General features: G+C 34.9%; 1 protein-coding gene across 1 annotated transcript in view; it reads right to left on the bottom strand.

Annotated features, from left to right (window-relative positions):
• The window catches only part of TBC1D22A (TBC1 domain family member 22A), a 141,928-nt gene that overhangs the window by 55,889 nt on the left and 62,422 nt on the right, over positions 1-23,617 (bottom strand). Inside the window, exon 11 of the mRNA XM_068995461.1 lies at positions 11,260-11,387. Within this exon, the coding sequence (XP_068851562.1) occupies positions 11,260-11,387 (128 nt within the window). The remainder of the gene's footprint in view (positions 1-11,259; positions 11,388-23,617) is intronic.

Genomic DNA, 23,617 nt, shown 5'->3' with positions numbered 1-23,617 from the left:
ACAGCCAAGGACAATGCAAGTGGCAGAGCAAAGCACAAGACTGTCATGTATCAGGAATACAAGAAAGGCCAGAATATTAAAGACGTAGTGATCATTACTAGGAGCTAAAGGACTGGAGAGACAAAAGAAGATAAGATTTTTAATATTTCATGTAGTTGTAATGATGTTGTGCATTCCAGAAACAAACAGTAATTATACTAATTTCATACACTCTCCACAAGGACCTATGCTGCTATAAATAAGCTATTTTTACTGGATTTTACTGGATTTGTCAAATATTTGTTTATCCTTTTTTTCCCCTGCTCTCCCAAGGTTGTGTTTGCATTTAGGTATTATGTCTTACACAGTAGCAAAGAGTTAAAATTAATGTTTAAAAGATTTTCTGTGCAGGCTGCGTTAGCTTGAGATGTCTTAATAAATCTGAAACAAGGAACCAGAGAACTGTACAACATGTTAGGACTTTTGTACATTTGTTCAGGTTTTAACAACAAGAAGACATCAGAACAAACAGGGAAAAGTCAAATGGCAGTCATGGTTTAGTTGTTAGTGCTCACTTCTACGAACAACAATAACTGACACAACTAACTGGAGCTTCAGAAAAGAAAACTAAGTAGATTTAAAATACTAAACAACTTGAAATTGTAATGTAGTCTTAAAACACATCTATGGGAGGAAGGAGCATAAAATTAAAAGAGCCTATGGATGTAAGAAAGGCTATTTCCCTTTTTATCTTCTTGTATAGCAGCACAACTCTCTTTCAGACTTTGGTCTTTGAGAACAATATTAATTTTAATAAAGCCTCCTTCTAGAAACACTGGCTACTTCAAAGTAGCCAAGGAGCAAAACAAACTGTATTCTAGACTGTATCTAATGTCCTACAAGTATCCTATATTCATTCATCAAGATCCTGATCAATAAAGCACTTGAGTACATGCTTAAATAACAAAATTCATGAGTTGTTCTATTGAAGTCAATGAGATTAGTCCCATTCTTTAAGATAAGCTAAGCATAAGAGAAAGTACTTTCTCTCTGCATTCACAATCAGCTTTCATTTAGCCACAGAAAAATTAACATCTATTTTAACAGTACTAGAAGTTGTCTAAAGAACTCGAACCTAGAAAAACCTCCAGGCTTCCCTATGCATACTGCTGAGTTTTGATTTTCTGGTTTTTACATGTCTAAATACCTTCCTCATAAAAAAACCCCATGGATTCGCATCTTTTTCCTTCTTTTATTTTCCACACTGAATCTTCCCTGATGTCAATGAATGCTACCAAAGAAAAATGGACAAAAATTAGCAATACACAAACATATTTGCAATCCACACTTACATTAAAACAGTTGATCTAGTGGTCAAGAATTTCACATCATAAAAAGCCCTTTTAAATATTATGAAAGGAATTTTAATTCACTTTTTGCAAAAATGCAGACAGCCTCAATTTTGAGATGAAGATTTTTAAATTTGAGTGCCTACCAGCATGCTGTGTACTTATTCTACAAAGGTAATGAAGATGGAGTTAATATGTTCAATGGAGCCTAAAAAGGCATTCAGCTGATGAGCCACTCTAAACCATAAACCTCATAAATCACTCTAAATCTCTCTCTAGGCTCCTGAGTTTATTTACTGGGTGAAGCTTAGATACCCAACACAGCAATGAACACAAACTTACAGAAAGACACCTATCTTTTTGCATTTATATCTCAAACTCAACCCCACCTCTGCTGTTCACAGTAAGCCCACTGGCAGGAAGGACAGACTAGGAACTTTAGAGTCTTGGATCTGACAGATCTCTAAACACAGAAATTCCCATGTATTGGTGAGTAATATGCAAACACATTTAAAAGCATGCATTTGTGCCAGTTAACAACTTCAACTGGTATGGGGAGTCATATTTAAGCATCTCATAGAGGCTGCTACTGTCAGTTTTATATCTGCCAGTGCCAGTGAAATTGCAGATCACAGTTGGGAAGCTGAATGTGCACACCGCTCTGTGCTAGAATGTGGTCCAGCAGAAAATCAGGACCCACTTAGTCTGCTTTCACTGAGAATTTGGGAACCCTGTCTCTCCACAAGAAACTACAAAATAAATAGGAAAAACTAACAAAATAGACTTGGACTCAACAAAAGAGTACCAGTCGTATATATACACCATTATAATTCTATAAATACCATCTGGCTTTTTTCTATTCTAGGAGAAAACCTGTGAGTTGTATTCATATATAGATGTCCGTCAGAGTATTTTAAATTCTCACTGAAAAGTTGAACTATTGTTTAAAAAACTCATTTTTTTCTCCTTTGTGCACGTAATTCTTAGGCATGTTAAAGACTGTACATAAAGTTTTATATGCATATATATATATATGGTTAAAGCAGTGTGGCTCTTTTTTTGACTAACACTCTTACCTTCTTTTCTTTGAGTTTTCTATTATTTGAGATTGCACTTAACACAAGACAAACAATAAGAGGTCAGTGACTTCATTGCTGTACCACTGAAATACAACTGCCTGCCACAATAAATTCCTAATGAGCACAACCCTTGCCAATGGAAGGTTGCCCTGGCAACAAAGTTATCCCAGAAGGTAACTATCCATGTGGTAGAAGCTGATGGCAGTCAGCTGTCTGACAAAGATTCGAAAACTATAAAAACTTTTCAATTGCTCAAGTTCAACGGAAACTTGATGTACCAGGAGTCTATTGACACAAGAAAATACTGACTTGCTGAACACAAAGGGATTAAGAAACTTCCAAATGAACGCAGAGTTAGAACAAGGACATTATGTTAAAACAGGTACATCTTCAGATTGCCAGTCTTGCAATAAAAAGTTCTTTTCTCACTTGTTCATGTCTTCCTATGGCTCCAAATAACTACATTTTAGTTAAACCATACTTTTACATTTACTTTTAAAGAGAACAATGTGAAAAGGTTTTCCTGAATTATAATGGAAGTTGGCAAGATCAAGGCTGGGCTCAGTAGACAGTAGGATGGTGAATTCCAGCTCTGAAGGAGCTAAAAAATTCCCAAGAGAAAACAAGAGGTGGCAGAATCAAAGGCAGAGGCATGACCTGAATACAGCCTCCTGAGGACACTGATGCTTTTTAACCCAGAAGCTGGTTTCTCTTACAGTATATGAGAGGTAGTGACAAGAAGAGTCACTACCAAGACACACAGTATTTTTACCTTTATTTCCTAAGAAAATTAAACTTTCATGTTTGCATTTTACATCTGGCAGGAAAGGTTATATCCCACTATGTCTGTCTCCTCCACTCCAGAACATTTAACCTACTGGCCAGTCTCAAATTGACAAATGCCTAGAAATCTGAAAGATGTGATCCGACCCACATGTTAGTAATTGGATATTAAATATTCATATGTCCAGACACTTCTCACAAGGTAACTAAGCCAGATTCTAAAATTAGGTTATTGTCAAATGAGAGAATTAAAAGGACAAAAAATAGCAGAATAGAATCTGTGTTGTTCACTAAAATACTAAGTGGTCTTGGAAAATCTTAGTTTGGTAGAGATGCAAAATTATTCAGAGTAGCTTTTACTGGTAAAAAATAAACTTGGCTTCAAGAAGTTTCAGAAAGCTGTTGTGCTACTGAATAATAAAATGACAAATGAAATTCAATCTGGATATGCACACAGAGGTAAAAACACTGCAAAGCATAAACATCTGATGTCATGCATGACATGAACCTCTAAGACAGTCAAGTTGGATTAAGTAAGAACAATTACCTGAAGTACTCACTTTTCACAGGAGAAAAGACATGAAAAATTATAAATAAATAAATAAATAAATAAATAGGAAACAACTTAAATCTCATTTATGAATCCATGGTATTATCACCTCCCAAAGCAGTTTCCATTTACTACACAACAGAAATAAGCACAAAAAGCACATGAAATGGCTTTTGTAAGTACAGATATTTTCAGCTTGTAAAAGGAGCGATTGCATAGAGATAGAAAACAGTTTTGAGACAGCTGATGGGAAAAAGTGAATAAAGAATGATTTGACACAATTTCTCATCATCAAAGAAATAAGTGGAAGTGAATTCAAAAGAATCTTTTGTTAAATCAAAGAAGGAAAATTTCTTTTCACACTGCATAAAGAAATTGCAAAAAAATCACTGCCACGGGATGTTTTAAGTAGTATACCTTAAAACAATTAGATACATATTTAATAATACTCAATAGCCATTTAAAAAAAATCACTATAAGAGATAAATATATAATGAAGCTTGCAAGTAGAAGAAGATGGGAGGGTATATACCTTCCCCACTGTTTTGCTCTCACTCTAAATGTTTGTCTTTGTTCACTTAACCTAACCTGATTCAAGGATCTTGGTGGTCCAAAACGACCAGACTGGAACAATGAGATGTCTCACACTCTAAATTCCTGGCCATGAAAAATTAAATTTGATTTCAGTACTTGTATTTTGAGTCTCTTGTCTCAGGTGGCTTAAGGCTTTGATTGAGACCAGAGTAGCAATAACACCTTTCTTTTATAGATTCTACAGTATCTATTGAGAAATGTACTCCAGTTTCAACTTTAATTGATTTTTTTTTTTTTTTTTAAAATAAGCACTAAACACAAGACAACTCTACTGGAAAACACTTAAATCATTCTCATGTTGAGGGAATGAAATTCTCTGATTGAGTCTATGTGGAAAATAGAAACATAGGAAAAAACCATAGCTGCATTTTTGAACACTTCCTAAATTCCAATGACTTATGGCCAGACAAAAATCATTGTTATGTGTAACTTTTTTCCCCTCTTTATGGCTTTTTTTTTTTTTTCCTGGGAGGGCAGGGTGAAGGAGGAGCAAGAGGTGGTAGTGTTACAATTTATGTAACAAAAATTTTATTTTAATAATTCCCTACACTTAGACATCTACTTTCCATTTGGATAAAGAGAAAACCTGTGCTTCTGCAGTTTTTCATGAGCTTAATAAGATTGCTGGATTCTCAGCACTTCTGGAAAATTGTACCAATATTATTTCTTAAAACTTAACATTAGATGCCTACTTTTAAACAAAATACCCTTAATGAAAAACTAGTAATGAGCTACATAAATGATACCAACAAATATCATGTCTGTTACCATATTGGTCAACAAACCATATGAGGTCCAATATGAGATACATGAAAATAAAAATGAACATTAAGTCAAAGAAATGAAAAATACACTTCAACCGTCCTTGAAGAAGGGAAGGATGTAAATGGTGGTCAATTACATGTGATGATACACTTACATTTTCCAGAAAAAAATAGCATTTATTTTGGGCAAAGAAAGCATCAGTCTCCTTGACTAAGAAAAAAGAATAAATGTGAAGGAGGAAAAAAAATGTCTTTTTCTAGACCCACCTGCAGGATTTCAGGAAGAAAGACAGAAGCCAACAGGCTCCACCAGCAACAGCTGCTCCCTACTGAAGTTTGTCTAAGGGATGCAGCCTGAGAAATGTACTAACTACCAACGAAGAAAATCTTCTTAGGAAAGATGGCAAATAAGGACAAGCAATGATTCTGATCTAACACTAGGGCTGAAATCACAGCTCTCCTCTCTCATCCTCTCTCCCTTGCACTGGCTATGGTACTCATCAGCCTCCTCACTTCCCTAATGTGAAGAAAACTAACAGATACTGCCAGGGAGCTGAGGGGAACAGAAACTAGAAGAAAAATCTGTTTCAGCAGTGAGACAGTAAATCAACTCACCAATACTGTCAAAATCTATCAGCGTTATTGTTTGCTTTTTTTCTGTGTCTTTTGTTAATCTTTGTAACTGTTTTGCATTTTACATGGCAGGATTTTATAAATTCTTTCATTTGCACTTAATTTTATGCAGTAAGCCTTAAAATAATACTAAAGTTTTCCTCACACAAGAACAGGGTAATGCTGTAAAGTAGGACAGCAGGGCACTGTAAACAGTACAAAACATTGGTTTTGTATTTCCAATGAGTCTGAGTGCATTATTCATGCCAACTGCATCATCTACTTACTGGTGAGCTGGCACTACAGCAGTCAGCTAAATGGTACCAAACAAAAAGGCCTGCTGGCAGGTGAAAATATTAGGTTGTCCACTTCAACTCTAAATATTCACACAGCATATGACAGCACGTATTTAGAATTGGAAGCTAACATACATAGCTGCTACTTTACTTTCCTTTTCCCTTTTCATTTTTTCTGAGCAAGGTTTTAGCTATGAAACCTGTGCTGGTGTCTCTTTGCAAATTATGTACTACTACTGTGGTGAGTTACACAGAGAAATCACTTCACATAAGACAGCACAAAAAGGTAATTTATATAAGAACATCAGATCAGAAGGTAAACACTTTAATGAAAAATACATGCACTCCATTCTACATGAAAAATAAATAAAATTAAGTACTTATATGTCTATGAAAATTCTCATCCTATTTACAACACCAGTCAATGTAACACCTTGTTATCTTGCATCAGGATGATTTGATGGCATTGTTAGAGACTTCCTTCCAGCTGCAAACTGCCTACAAATCAGATGTAGTTTTGAACTCTATTTAAGCAGTTCTAAACTCTGTTCTGTTCTAAGTATTGGTATACAAGCACTGACATTCAAGTCCTGTACTGCCATTTCTAGTCAAGGATGAAGAATTGGAAATGGATGCCACCACTGTAATGGCATTGCTTCCTATCCCCCAACACAGGAGTACACAGCCATGTAAACACAGCGTATCTTAGAAGTGCCTGAAGGACAACACACATTCTAAGAATTTAAATAAATGAAAATAAAAACTTTAATGGAAACTTCAATAAAATGTCTTAGTCTGAAGAAAGGATACTTTCTGAGATTTGATGGTAAGCATATAAAGTATTTATCTAGAGTAAGACAGCACAGATGCTGAGCATTGAGACATCTCCACCTTTTCTAATACAGTATGTTGAATCTTGAGTTAAAGTTAGAAGCCCACAAAAGTCAGTTTCAAATAGCAATCTTTAAAATAGTGTCAAAGCACCCTTCTGTCAAGGACCAAATATAAAACTAACTTGCATTTTGTAAGTCCACAGAAATATGTTAAACACTTATATATCCTGAATAATTCAGTCACCATGCTACTTCACTTTACCAATCCTTTGTGCCAAAAAAGATGATAACATATATGATAAAAAGGCAAGATATAATAAAAGATAAAACTCAGGTCTTATGTTTCACTGTTTTGGTTTGCGGACATGAACATCATATAAATCAGTTTCAGTTCTATGAATTTAAATTTTAAATGTCTTGGTTATAACTTAACAAGCAATTTCTATTTTGAAAGAATTTACAAGGTATTTACTGCATTTATATAAAAACAAAATCCACAAAAAACAAAGCCTGAAACAAGTGAAGAAGTGGGATAATTCACTCATTAAAATGCAATTCAGGTTAAAGAATAAATCAAACTAAATATTTATGGCTAAGAAGCTTTCTCAACATATCCTTCGTAAGCAAAATGCATAATGTCTTTCATGTCTACTTTTTCTACTTTACACAGTTCTTCAGATAACAGTGATGTATTTTAGTGGATTTCATAGATAAAGTTACTGAATGACAGAGTACTTACTGAAGTGAGGATTTGGGAACCTTTCCAAATTTCTCTTCCCCTCAACTCTAACTAGCTCAAGTGCAGGTATTTTGGGTATGTTCAATGATTTACTCCACACACCCTAACAAATGACTGATGAATCCTAAATTAAACTAGACAGAGAATATGAGTCCAGCTAGAGTATTCTAACTACCATACATTCTGCCACAGAGGTGGACATCATTAAAGTGTCCAATTTTATTCCCACCAAAGTCAATGGAAGAACAGTGACAAATATCAAGAGCCAGAATGCAGTCCTAACACCTCCAGCCAACAGCAGTTATCTGTCACACTAGGAAATACACAACAGCAGACTATTTAAGCGTGCTGTTATTCCCCTGAAAGCCCTCTGTTGCAGTTCATGAGAAACTGGGGCCTGCTGTGAGAATCACCAATCTAGAATTTAAGCTGGAAACAGCACAGTATTTATTTTTCCAATGCTACAGAGGAAAATAGGCAGCTTGGCAAAATAAGGCATGGTTTCAGCTTTAATGGGAGAGAGGAAGACACAAGAGAGAAAAATTTTATTTTCTGTGAAAACATCAGCAGCAGATCCTCTCTTTCAAGAGGTGCCACTGTTCTCTACTCATTGGATTTCTGCAGGAAATGGAACCAGAATGCACTCCTGGTGCAGACATGAAGGGATCTGACAGTTCCACCTGCCTTCCTATTCCTTCCACATGAAAGGATCTGACTGTCCCACCCATCCTGAACCCTCCTCTGATGCTGCTCCTATGCCATTCCCACATCATGACACACACTGAGACTAGAGATGACTGTAAACAAGGCCTTCAAAATGCCCCATCCCTTCCCAAGAGCCACAAGGCAGGTAGAGTCTGAGCAAAAGCCCTACAACAACAGCGTAGGGATGAATGCCTGTAGTCCCTGCTGATGTTACATTACAACATGATTAGTTCACCTTTCCAAACTTAAAGTGCAGGTAAAGCTATTTCTGTTCACAGCAGTTCAAGATTATTGGGGGGTAAAAGTCGGTACAGGCACATCCTAAGTACCCACTGAAACAGAAGATGGAAAAACTGTGTAAATCTAAGCAGAACTCCCACGTTTCCTTAATTTACTGTTTTAGGGCACATGAGGTAGCAAAAGCAAGCCTGATAACAGGATCATCAGCTTTTGAGTACATGGAGAAAAGCAGTTAAGTATCTATCCAGCCCTTTTTATTAGTAGGATTGTTCCTCCCATCTGTATCTGGAAAGCTAATTATATTTCTTGCCTTTACTCATTTTACACCTCTCTTTCAAATCCAATATCACAGGTCCATCCATAGCTAAACCCTCTGAAAAACTTCTTTAACAATATATCTCTAAATGAGAGATAAACTTTGGCCTATAGCAGGCTTTATGTTAAAAATATGAAACAGACAATACAACCAACTGAACAAATTCCATCTCTGAAGTGTTTTCCATTCGGAAAGCAGCACTGCTAATACAGTTGTAAACAATTAAGGTAGAAATCACATGCAACAGAATGGCTTCATGAAAAGTTGGGTAAAAATCTGTAATGTTATTGCTTAACACTTTAGCAAAAACTTTGCATGAACTTTATTGGCTCTTGCAGATTCACTGCATTTATTATCCATAGTAAGAGGGTGAAAAGATGCATATTATAGGTTGATAATCAGTGTAGCATAAGTACAACTGAAATCTGATTAGCAAGGAATTGTTGAGGTTGTTTCAGAAAAAGGGTTGGCAATAGAGGTGACTACATTAAGATATCTTTACTGGTTTGAAATACACTAGACAAGACACGCATACAGAACAAACTACTAAATAATGAAACCTAGAACACAGTACAGATTTCCTGCACCTACTGAGTCAAAACACAGAATTATTCCTTAAGCTTGTTTAATATACAAAAATAGTCCCCACTCTGGGCATAGGAATTGCATTTAGGTATTTAGATATAAGAAACCTTGATTTAAAAGATACAGTTGGAAATTGCATGCAAAGACTTAAGTATTAAGTTTTTAAATACTACTTTAAATACATCAGAAATTTTTAAAAATTAGAATTAAATAATCAGAAACACTTATGGATAAAGATTCCACTGAAGTGTGACTTGAGAAGTACCTATGGACTAGCAATGAGAAAGGGTTCCTTTCAGCATGGCAATAGTTCAAGAAATTAACCCCAGACTTGGTTTTCAAAGGAAATTTCTCAACATTATCATAGAATCATAGCTCAGAGATGAGCACAAATTGGAATTCTGGCAAAAACATCTATTTTTGGGGCACACATGGGTGGTTAGTTGGATTAAGGAGGCATTCTTACACTATTTTATTGCATACATAACACTAATGATCAGGTACCAAGTGCAGTGCTAGAGTTAGCATGGTAAAAAACCTCCAGGAGCTAGAAATACTACAGCAACAGCAACAAAAATTATTCAAAAGGAGATAAATTAGTTACAGTAAAACACTTAAATAGCTCAATCTTACAAATTATCAGGAAGGTCTTACAAAGAATAAATATTTTACACTGGAATAACTCACCAGGTAATAACAGATATCACAATGAGTAACAGATACTATAATGAAACAAAGGAGGCAAAAGAACCTCAGATGGAAACAATAGCCATGTTCAATTCAGAAATTTGTCAAAGATGAGCAGCCAAATAAACTCTGCAAGGATACCACCTCTTAGAACAGATTAACAGTAGAACTGATAGATTCCTCATTTCTCAACATGTTCTTATTAGAGTTGGATACCATCAGACTTCACTGAAACAGCTTACTGGACCCATTAAATGAAGATCAAGCAGTTCTTCACCCTCTGTTACAAGTCTGGATAGATGGTCTAAGTAGACATTCTGGCATTAAAGTGTATGAAACTAACTGAACATTTCTACATAATGAGTAGATATAAAGACAATGATATTTAAAGATATTACACCTCTTTACAAGGCACAAATTATGAGTTAGTCTCATATTTACTGACTAATCCAGTTGAAAATGCTTATGGAATTTAAAGTATTACTTTCCCCTCTCCCATTGACTTCAACAACAAAGTTGGTAGATAAGAATACATAGTTTAAACATATAGTAAAAAATTGCAACCAGAAGCTACTGGAACATCAAGTTATAGAACTAAGAATGGGTAAACCACTTTTCTCAAATATCAATTTTTTCTCTTGACAATAGGAAAAGAAATTATTGAGAAAAATAATTACCGCAACAAGAGGTCAGTGACATAAAGAGTTTTATCTGGACAAACTATAAGACAGAAGACATGACAAAGGACAAATGCTGAGAACTGAAGATTGAAAGCTAATATTGGATTGAGTAGTTAAGCAGATGGACAATAAGAAGCCTGGAACTCAGAATCGATGGAGGGCATTGATTAAGCACAATTCAATGTTTCGCTTCTCTGAAGAGACAGAAGGGAATATTGATATCAACTTCAAGTGAGTGTTCATTTTAGTACTATAAACTATCATGACATCAAGTGCTCGGCTTTGAAGGGCAAGAAGACTGAAGACATTAAATGTTTCTAAGTAGTGGTGATCAGTGAAGGTTTTCTCTCTTATTATGGTAATTCTCAGATGACACCAAAGCAAAAGGTTCAAGAAAAACCACTCACAAAGATACTGGCATGTCCAAAACACATTACCAGAGTTATGGAGGTTTAAAAAAGTACTTACTTGGTATGTGTCCCATAACCTGATGGTACACCGTAAAGGGACTTCTCTCATCAGCAAGTTATTCATCCAACGGAAAGCAAATTGCAAGTATTTCACCTCATGCTGATCCAAGTGCCTGTGAACTTGTTCTGAAGACAGAATAAAGAGGTATTTTACTGCAACTTTTCTGAAGTCTTGAAGTACCAAGTACATTGTCTAAAACAATAAAATACTCCTCCAATCTCATGGAAACAACTTGTGGTAGTGCATGCAAATTCTCATAACCAAATGAGAACACTGAATATACAAATTAGTGAAACATTACACTGGATTGATTTTTCTGCCACTAGATGGATTAAATAACTGGTCCGAGTTGCACCATCTTAAGAAAGCATTAAGATCAGAGCTTTACAATATACCACAAATTATAATGTGAAATTATTAGGTACATATATCCTCATTATTTTCTTAGGTTACAAATTATTTGGGGCAAGAAACATAGCTTCCAAATAACATAATGGCCTCCAAAAATAAAGTGTTGGCAATCTAAAAGAAAAATTAAAAAAAAAAAAAAAACAACCCCAAAAAAAAAATTTAAAAAAAAGAAACAAACCAAACATTATTAAATTACGAAGGCAAAGAAATAGAAGGAAAGGACATATAACGGTTGCATTCATTTGAGAAAAAAATTGAGACTAATGTGTAGGAAATACGGTTGAAAAAGCTTTACTAATTTGCAGCTTAAATAATTTCTTAGTATTAGAAATAAATGCAAATAAAACCAGTACAAATCAATGGTTTCTACACTCATGCCCACATGCACTGTGTTTATTGTAGAACATTATACTATTTGAAAGCTGTGATAGTCACTTGCAAGGTTATTGCTAGAGCTAATAGAACTAATCTATTACACGGCTTGTCTATATTGAGCAGAATTTTCTCCAAAAAGAATCACAGACATTCTGTTAACAGGCTTTAGTTAACAGGCTCAGATATGGTATTAGCATGGTGTGGGTGACAAATACTGCAGAAATGCCAATGTCTTATTTTGGACAAATTTATGACAAAAAGTCTTTATTAAAGCCTAAATAAGACATTCCTACTGTCTTTCCGTATACAAATATATTCTTTAGAGATTTTTGCTGCCCAGATCACCCCTTCATCCACACTCACGGAGATGTATTATCAGCTAAAACAATGAGTAAATGCTCATCTTAAAAACTTTACCTATCTAATAAATATCTAAAAATACACTAAACCACTAAATTAATTAAAAGAATAATCCCAAGAGTATGGCAGCACTATTACAGGAAACGTTACCTAGAAATTAAGGTAACAGAAGTTAAGTGAAACTAAATTATAATAAAGGCTGAAGCTGCTCCATTTTTTTTTCCCCTCAAGATGTATTTTTTGGCTATATGAAAATGTCAGCCAATATAAAACAGTTGTTTCAATATGGAAGCTGGAAGTAGAAATCTTGAAGGTTTTAAAAACAATTACAAATAAGGTTTTTTTAAAAAAATAAGACATCACAACACATTGCTCCAAAGGTCCACTTATCACATCTTGTCTCCAATGATAGCTGAAAACAAATATCAATGAAAATGTATTAAGCACTGGTATTTCTCCATAGCACTTGTCAGCCTCCATTTATCTGTGGCTAAAGCAGTCTTCAGCAGACCTGGTATCTATGCTCTTAAAGTCATACCCTTCCACAATATAAACAAATATAGACAAATTCTTAAATTGTGAGGCCCAGAACTGCACACTGTGCTCAAGGTGATGCTGCACCAACACTGAATACAGTGGGGTAATCAACTCTTTTGACCAGCTGGTAATGCTGTGTTTGATGCACCCAGGATGGGATTTGCCCTCCTGGCCAGGACACACCAGATCCCTTTCCTCAGGGCTGTTCTCCAGCCACTCTTCTCCCAGTCTATACCTGTGCTCAGAATTACTGTATCATGGGCGCAGAACTTGTCATTTGTTCTTGTTAAATTTTCAAATCTTAAATAAAACACTGATGACTGCCCAATGCTCTGATCTAACAAGATCCCTCTGCAAGGCATCTTGTCCCTCAAGTGTAACCAGTACCTCCCGGTATAGCATCATCTGCAGACTTGGTAATGGTGCATTCAACTCCTGCATCGGATCACTGATAAAAATATTCAACAGAGTCGGCCTTAGAATTGAACCTTGAAGGACATCACAGGTGAACGTTCACCTTCCAGATGTAGCCTCACTCACTACAACCCTTTGAGCCTTGTCCTCTGCCAGTTCTCTGCCCACTGCACCATTATTAGATCACTTATTCATGCCAAATGCTGAGCTACTATTGTGTGTCTGCCTTTGCTTTAGAAAAATTTAGCTGCAAGTTAAATATACTGAAGTGAGATACTAGGTTAAATTTATTATTTGACTGTCACATTTAGGTACCTAAATTGCAGACTACTATGATTTGATAATCTAGTACATCAAGCAGGATGAGAAAAAAAGGTCAGTTTTATTTCTAAGCAAAGTTACTAACTCACAAAATTTTTGTTCTTCACACAGCAGAAACAATTTTCATTTGGTTGCTTGTAGCCATTAAAAGTAAGTAATGAAGAACAATAAATTGTGCCAGTTGTGATATTTCAACTATGGTAGTTAATGGGCATAATGAATTTCTTGAAAGTTGCTTTCTAGCCTAAACAAGTTGAAAAATGGATTACTAAACTCTGTACTTTATACCTAATTGATGCAAGACTGGAATAGAAGATGCAGTGAGTAAAGAAGCTAATTCTTCCTACTTTGTAAGTAATTGTAAGTAGAGTCTAATTTGCTGATAAAGGTAATTTGGACCGGCATAATCTAAATCTAAATTTTCCATTTCAATGAAAATAAGTATGTATGTGCAATGAACAAGAAGATACATAATTACTGTCAGCTTTAAGACTTCAAGTATTTTATAAAAACTACTTCTACTGCAGTTTCTGATAGCAAAATTATTTTACAGTTAAAAAATCAATGCTTTAATCAAAATTTAAAAGAAATAAGAATTATATTTGGTAAGTTTCCCAACACTTTACATAAATCTACACATAAAGTTTGGGTGAAGGAAGTCTTCTGATTAAAGAATAAAATACATTATAGAGATACATTCCAAAGTAGTATACTGTCAAAAATAGGTAACTTGTAGACAAAAGCCATTTATAACTATTCATATTTTTATTAAATACACTTATTGGTACATTATTTTCAATGATCACAGCCACCTTAAACAGATGCTTCTCATGTTAGATGGGCCCATACACATATTTAGTCTTCACGTTCAATGTCAGCATCTCATGCTGTTTCACTGATTTCAAAATTAAAATCGATATGATTACAGAATTATGAACTAAACAGTTAAGGACAGAAACAACCTGTACTAAAGCATGACTCTGTTGTCCTGACAGAAGGATGCTGTTAGAACAAGCCCCTAAGCAAGTTTACACATAAGCTAAGAGGAATCGCAAAATAATGTAAGATTATGCATGAACTGCCAAATTACTGTGGCACAGCATGGTATCACCACATCCATCTGTACAATTCATCACTTCAGAACATTAGCCTTTTGGTGTTCACCTTTACTCAAAGATTCCTATCAATCCTAGTAATCGTTTCTGATGTTTGACCTAGTTTTGAAATTTTGACCATTACTTAAAGTTTATTTTTTAGTCATATTTCATACCCTGAGCACTTTGCTTTTAACTCTATTTTTTCAATACTTTACATTTGTCACAAAATAAAAATATATAAAATAATATAAAAATAAAATAAATATAAAATTAGTAAATATAAATAGTAACTATAAAAAGCACTAGGTGTTAAAAATTATCTGAAATGAAGATAAGTTAACAATCTGTCATAAAGAGGCGTTTTAGTTCAACAAAACAAAGTGAGTATTTCTCATTAAAAGCCACACAATTTTTCTTAAAAAGTGCAAGATTAACTGCTCTGATACCAAAGCAAAAAGAAAGTAAAATAATGAGCCAATCTTTGCCACAGGAGCTTATTGGCATTGCCATTTGCATGCACAATGATTTTTGTGCATCGATCTTTAACCTACGAAAACATGCTGTAGAAACACGCTAGCAGTCCTGTTTTCCGTGGAATCATGTAATCATTTAGGCTGGAAAAGACCTGTAAGATCTTGATACTAAACCATTAACTTAACACTAAAGCCCACCACTAAACCATGTTCCTAAATGCCACATCTACACATCTTTTAAATATCTCCAGCGATGGTGACTCAACCACTTCCCTGGGCAGCCTGTTCCAGTCCTTGATAATCATTCTGGTGAAAAAATGTTTCCTGATCTCCAACCTAAACTTCTCCTAACACAACATCCTCTTGTCATTTCCTCTCATCCTGTCACTTGTTATTTGGGAGAACTGACCAACTCCCACCTGGCTACAACCTCCTTTCAGGCAGTTGTAGAAAACAATAATGTCTCCCCGGCCCTCTTTTCCAGGCTAAACACTCCCAGCTCCCTCAGCCACTACTCATCAAACTTATGCTCCAGACCCTTCACCAGCTCCACTGCCCTTCTCTGGATGTACTCCAGCACCTCAATGTCTTTCTTGTTGTGAAGGGCCCAGAGCTGAACGTCTCACCAGTGCCAGACAATCACTACCCTGGTCCTGCTGGCCACACTGTTTCTGATACGAGCCAGGATTACATTGGCCTTCTTGGCCACCTGGGCACACACAGGCTGATGTTCATCCAGCTGTTGACCAGCACCCCCCCGCCCTTTTCTGCCATGCCGTTTCAGCCATTCTGCCCCACCCTGCAGGGCAGTCTGGGGTTGTTGTGGCCAAAGAGAAGGACCTGGCATTTGGCCTTGTTGAACCTCACACAACTGGCCTTGACCCATTGATCCAGCCTGTCCAGATCCCTGTCCAGAGTCTTCCTCCAGCAGATCAACACTCCCACTTGACTTGGTGCAAACTGACTGAGGGTGCACTCCACCCCTATGTTACAGTTCCCACATACAGAACCTTGCTGTCCAAAAGAAAGAACCTTGTCACCAGTCAATGGCTGACTTCTTTTTTAGTAATCTATCCATTGAAAGCTAATTTTTAAGCTAATTCTCTCTCCTTCTGAATAATTTCTACATTGTTCAAAGCCAGGGTGTTTATGGGACACAAAGGTAAGAGTTTGAAGTAAAATCTCAACACCAGATGCTGCCAGATGCAGATAAGGGCTTAAAACCCCCAATGTGAAATTCTGAACAAAAGTAATTCTGTCAAGACAACAGCTTAGCAATGAGTTATTAGTAGTTATGTATATTAACTTTTATTAATATACATTAATTACAAAAGAAGTTCCTGCTGACTGAAGAAGACATTCTAAAGATGTGCACCTCAAGACAAGATCTCATCATGATACATATAGTTCCACTTCAAGTAATAGTAGAGATCCAAGTAAAATGTTTATATGCTGATTATATCTTGTTCCAGATTTAGTTTATTTTTATAACTGGCTAAAATTGTCCACTGTTAAAAATTACAATAAAAGCATTTTTAAAAATGCACTGAAAGTCCTAAAAATGAAAATATGACCGGCAGAAACCCAGAAATATTACCAGTTACATTCTTCTCATGGCCTACAATTTAAAGATAATGGTCTATTTGAATTTAGCTCACTAAACATACAGCTCACAGCTATGACTGAGAAGCATCTTCATCATACACAAAATATATACTCTAATACTGAAAAGCCCAAGACACTGCTACCAAAGCAAAAGAAGAAAATACTAGAAGCAAAAGAAGAAATACTAGAGGAGGGAAGGGGGGAAGGAAAGGCCTAGTTGCCTCATGGAATCAAATGAAAGTAACAACTCTGTGGTATGTAACACCAAATGGAAAAAAATACTAGGAAAAACATTTAGTAGTAATCAAAAAAGACCTACCCTTCTAGTTCAAAGTTCAAAAAAAATCCTGGTTTCCAGATAGACCTCAAACTTAATATTTTGAGTAAAACAAACAACAGAGAAAAATATGTTTGATGAGACACTTCTACTTCTCTACTTCTCTACCTGTTCTTCTAAATCATACCTGTGTGCATTCATAAAAGGGTTTATGCCTGACACTTTTTAAATTCCCCATCATGTGAAACATCTTTTTTCTTCCCTTTTTTCTTTTTTTAATTTGCCATGAAACTAGTAAGTTTTGGCTATTTAAAACTTAAAGTGCTTACAGCAGTCAGGAATTCACAAATTATTTTACAGTCAGTCTCAACTTTTGCTAAGATCTCTGAACTCTGTAATAGCATACAAATATAATCTCCACAGTAAAACATAAAAAATATTATTTAAAAGATATATAAATTAATTATAATGCCCAGTGAACAGCACTTACAAGTGGATTAAAGTATAATACAGTAATTACAACCATAAAGTCAGATATAAAATAACTACTATTGAGCTAAATAAAATAGCTTTATTAAAATGTGAAAGAGCTTTACAGTGCAAATTAATTAAAACAATTATTAAATGCTTACAAGATTTTTAATCACTTCAGCACCAATCTGGCATACAAAGATGGACCAAGAAACAAGGTCCTTATTAATCACTCATTCTCAATAGCAGCAGTAAAGTCTAAGTAAATTCTATGTCCATTTCCAATTCAAAATGCTTTCGCATGGCTGAGTATACCAGTTTTGCAACTCTTGCAATTAGAGCTCTTTTTTCCAGATACTTCAACACAATCCTAATTCAAAGTTATTGGTGTCAGTAAAATGTTTTACAATATAATTAAACATGAACATAATTTTGCACATACAATTATGCATTCTTTAACCATCAAACAAAAAATCATTAGCGTGGTTGAATATGTAACAAAGATAGATCAAATGTCATCTATTAGCACAGTTTCATTATCACTTCATTGTATGAACACCCAAGATTCAAATTAAAAACCAAATTAATTAATCTATATCTATCACATATATTGAACAGATAACTTCTTCTGTGAGTTTTTATTAAACAAAAGTAAACAGATTAATAAGAAAATGTATTAGTCTTGGTTGATATTTTGCCTTTTTGAGAGTCAGATTTTCTTAAAGAAAAAAGCAAAACCATTTTCTCTGCAGTTTAAAAAGTTCAATCGGCAGAGAAACTGAACGTCCTTCAGAAACTATGAAAGCATTAAAAATACTCATTAGGTATCTCTAAGTAGTTTTTGGCTTAACTCGTCATATGAAATTAAGTTCTGAGCAGAACTGTGAAACGTTTGTGTTGGAAGCATTGGACAGTTCTATGGGAATAGGCACCTTTATCTCCTGGGATTCCTGCTGAATGCAAAACATCCACACAACATTCAGAGAAGAAACTGTAAGAATCCCAAGTGAAGTGTGGACATTTTAAACTTTAGCAGCCCAGAAAAAACACACAGCTTTTAAATAAACTCAGACATTAGAAAGGATAATCCCACCAGTACTAATCCTATTCTAATGAACAATGTTTTATAAACTTCTCCAATTAAACAAGAAAACATATTATACATAAATATTGAGAGCTTAACCAACCAACCTTTCAGGCATATCTACAGCAAATATTTCAAAGCATGAGAAGTACACAGAATGGTACAATTAAATAAGCTCTTTCACTGTGGTTAAACAAAAATGCATATAAAAATGAAAAAGTTTTAACTGACTACATTTCAGGAAGAACTTGATTTGCACATATTTATATACAACACATAACTATTTACAAGAGAGTTATATTTTAAAAAATTATGTGAGTAGCAAAACTACGCAAAATATGAATTTAAGGCCACAACACTAAAGTACTTTATTACAAGTCCTTAGTTGTGGCATTATCTACAGAACTTTAGATAACTGGCCAACCAAGATATTTGTAACCCAAGAGAAACAAGTAAATAAAGTATGATTAGTAGAGTCAAGACTAATTTGCTTAGAACATTAAGACAAAAGGCATTATCAAATTTGTCATTTGATGTGAATGAGAATACATATAAAACATGGCAGCAATAAGAAAAATAGGACTTTTAAAATTATTAATAGAACATGGTTTTAAAAGGTGAAACAGCATTTTAACTGCACTTAGGAATAACTAAAAGTGTTTCCCCCAACAATACTACTCAGTATTTATTAAAAGTCATTCTTTGAAGCAATCTAAATATAACAACTTAAATTTTGCTCTAAAAATACCTTCCTCTTAAAAAAATTTTAATGTTTTTTTTTACATTAAAATAAATATAAATTAGAAATTGTCCCAATGAAAACATCATATGTAGGAATAGCTGGGGTAACTGTCCAGAACAATCAGAAGATGCATTCACAATGGAAACAGCAGAAATTCTGAAATTTTCCTGAATCTTTCAAAAATGTAGCTAAATTCTAGATGAACTTCCTTATGAGAAAGTTAAAATGCAGCACTCGTTTTATATTCTTGGGTATTCTTCCATCACTTCCATTTTCAAGAGAAGGGGGAAAGTATATACAGCAATAGTAAGGGCTTTTTTAATTATTATTTTTAATAATTTTCTGCCTTTTTCCATCTCTTGTTACTAACATTCAAGGGCCAATTCTAAAAAAAAATTGGCGATTTTTGGTGAAAAAATGTGAAACAGTAATAACATGGAATTTCTTTATCTACAAGAGAAAATAAGATCAGACTGTGCAGAACACAAATGCAAAACCTGGCCTGAGCTGTTCTAGAAAACATGTAGAAAAAATCTTTTCAAACTTATCCACGCACAAGTTGCAGAATATTTATACTGAGTTGTCAATAGTGCCTTTATAATTTTCTGTAATACTAATAAGAAGCCAACATATATAAAAAATATATTTAACATTACAATAGGCTAAGGTTTTTTTCCTAGAACTGCCTTATTGCTAATTTGGACAGAATGTTACATGATTTTAACATCTTTTATCAATGTTTATGGAATCCCCAGACTTCTTTTATCTACAAAAGCCTTCTCCAAATGGCTACCTCAAACTCTCATGTAATTACCAGTTGTCTTACAGTAAATTGAAGAAGTTTAGACTCTTCCAAGCATGAAACCAGCCAAGTGCTAAGCACCCATAAATTCTGGAAACACAAATCCTGAATTAATTTGGGCATTCCTACAACATGTCTCTTTGCTTTCTAGCCTAAATGAAGCGAAAGTGGAAGATAGCATGTCACATGAGTATGACCTTTTACAAACCATGAGAAATGGTTCATGATTTAGAGTAGAGAAGCTCTACTGTCATTACAGGAAACAGAAAAGATAATTAGTTATAAGAGATTCCTCATATTATTGATCCTCCCTCTCAATTTTTTTGTGTAATTCCAAGAAAAACCTGAATGATGATGACAAGAACACTAATGAGATTGAATAATATTTTATCTTCAAACTCCATCTCATCTATAACAATATTCTATTAACAAACTAAAAAAATTCCATTAAACAAAATTCATCAAAATTATTTTCTGGAGTTTAAGCGAAATGAGATTATGATTAAATTAAGAGAGTATTTTGGCTGTTTGAAATCTTCTGTAATGTTCTGGAGTGTACACACAAGGACAGTTACTTTAAGGGGAGTTGTGATCCATATGTCTGGGTTGATGAAGGTTGCTTGAGTCACTGACATAATGCATTAGCACTCTCCAAAGCACAAGCATCACCTTTCATATACTGGTAATCCATTAGTATTAGCAAATAAGGAGTACAAGCTTCAACCACTCACACAGCTACCTACTACATCAAGATTCACTTCACCGTGTGTGGATACAAATATTGCTGCTAGGAAGAATTTTTCTTGCTTCTTTCCAGTCCCATGAAATACTTTTCTCTCTCATGGAAGATGTTTGTAGAGTTCTATAAACTATGAACACCTGCAACCTTGTAGAGCTTTGTTTATGGTGCAGTAAAAAATATTTTAACAATGGATGTTTTAGGATTTTAGCCAATCACCGCAGGGGGGTGGCTGATCCTTTGACTAATAAGACTATGATGAAAAAAGTCTATAAAAGAGTTGTAAAATAATTAAATAAAGGAATCTTGCTGCACAATGCCTGCCTGTTGGATCTCTCTTCTTCTCCCTTCCACTGCGGGATGCCAGGATAACCATGCAGCTACCCAGCATTGAGAAAATAATGTGACACAGTACCAACAGGAATATTATTTTCTTGCACAGCAACCTTAATGAGTACTTAGGATAAGTACAGCAAATACGGATCATGAGAGGCTTTTATAAAAGGCAAAGCCACTGAATTTATATCAACCATACATTTTCCTTTAGCAGTATAGCAAACCCAGTATAAAAAGACAAAAGCAAAAAGGAAATTAAGACTAAACCACAATATTCAATCAAATTATGCCATGATTCCACCAAAAAGCCAACAAGTTCAGGATCCCTTAGCTGAGGTATCCAAAATGTACTGCAGTACACAACCAGCATTGTCTAATTAGCAACTAAAACTTTATTTTAGTCTTACACATACTTTGGTGTGCTTTCCTTCCAAAAAAAAGTAACTGATTGGACAGTTTTCTAGACAAAAAAACAGCCCAAAGAATATTGAAAAATGTGTATCCTTAATATCCAAAACTTTTAACTGTACCCCTGCATTATAAATTAGGTTGTGATCAGCAATACAAAGCCCAATTGACCACTAATTACTAATGGTATCCCTCCAAAGTCAGCACTGGGGCCAATACCTTTGTTAAAAACTAACGATAGCACAGAGCAGACTCTGTGTTTGCAAATGGTGGGGAGGAGTGCTTGACACGTTGAAAGTGAGGGCTACTATTCGAATGAACCTTGGCAGGCTGAAGGAATGGCTAAGAGGAACCTCCTGAGGTTCAGGAGAGGCAAGTGTCCTCTCTCTGGGATGGAACAGTCTCATTCAACAAGCACTGCCTGGGCACAACTTGATGGAGAGCAGCTCTGCCAAGAAGGACTTGGGGATTCTCATGGACAACAGGCTGTACCCAAGAATGTCCTTGCAGAAAGCAAGGCCAAATATATGTTGGGTTTTCGAAGCAAGAAAGAAGCCAACAGGTCAGGAGAAGTGATTCTTTCTCTGTATTCGCCACTTGGGAAACCATGTCTGCAGCATTACCTCAAATTCTGTGCCACTGGCACACATGAGCAAGCCCAGGGTGGGGGCAGAGGAAGCTGGAGCACTTCACACAGGAAAGGAGGCTGATAGAACTCGGTTTACTCAACCTTAAAAAAGGTCTATGAATAGGTGCAACTGCCTAATGGGAGCATGTAGAGAATATGGAGCCAAATTCTTCTCAGAGGTATACTGAGACAAAATAAAAGCTGGTAGACATAAGCTCCATTTAAAAAAATAATTATTTATATTAAAAAAATGTCAGCAGAAGTAGTCAAACTTCCAATATTCTTACCCAAAGAAGCTGCAGAACCTCCATCCTCAGAATCACTCAAAACTCAACAGGACAAGACTCCATACAGCCTGATCTAAGTTGGCCCTGTCCCATTAGATAAAGAGTGATCAAGGCAAGGGCAAAGGCTTGGAACACTGACTTCTAGAGGCCCCATATAACCTAAGCAGTTCTAAATTTCCATCAATATTTACTAGCAAACACTCATAACATCTACTGAGAACTACCAAAAAAATTATAAAGACCTCACAACTTTATTTTATATTAGATAAAAAACAGGAATCCACACTTTACCCTCAGTTACAAAGGATGATCAAAGGACCATATAAGATGACACAACTATGTCCTACAACTGACTTGTTCTTTTAAAGTGTGAAGCTTTAAAAATAATGCTTCCTAAACCTAATAACTGTGAGAAATTATTTAATTATATCCCTAAAGCACTGAAGGTACAAATAAGACTTCAGCATGTCTTTTTTCCTTAAACTAAACAATAATATATTGTATTATACTTAATATTTTTATTAAATCAAACAATAAAGTTGACTATCAGAATGCTATTTTTAGTTTTATAAACTTGGTTAAACAATTTGTTTATATAAATGTTCATTGACCAGGTTAAGGAAGTCTATTTATAGGAATTTTAATTAGACACTTCATTTACTATACAATCATTTGTTTCTGAAATGTAAGCATCAATATTGGCACAAGACTAAAATTACATATAAAAAGTCACATTACAAGAAGTTAGATTATCTTTGAAGTAACAAATTACACTGATTTACCTATATTTTTAATAGAAATACTTAGCAACCCTATATACAGAAATATGCCCTTATATTTTTCATATTCACTTGCATTAAAAAAAAATACCTACAAAAAAAATTTTTACATACATTTAAGTTTAGAATGTAACATTAGACAAACACTGTTCTCCTGCCCTTGGTTTTTGATCATTAAAAATACTTTAATATTCTAGAAAAACACAAAG

The sequence above is a fragment of the Aphelocoma coerulescens genome, chromosome 1A (genome assembly GCF_041296385.1).
Source record: "Aphelocoma coerulescens isolate FSJ_1873_10779 chromosome 1A, UR_Acoe_1.0, whole genome shotgun sequence".
In the NCBI taxonomy this organism is placed as follows: domain Eukaryota; kingdom Metazoa; phylum Chordata; class Aves; order Passeriformes; family Corvidae; genus Aphelocoma; species Aphelocoma coerulescens.
This window is presented reverse-complemented; position numbering and strand designations above follow the sequence as displayed.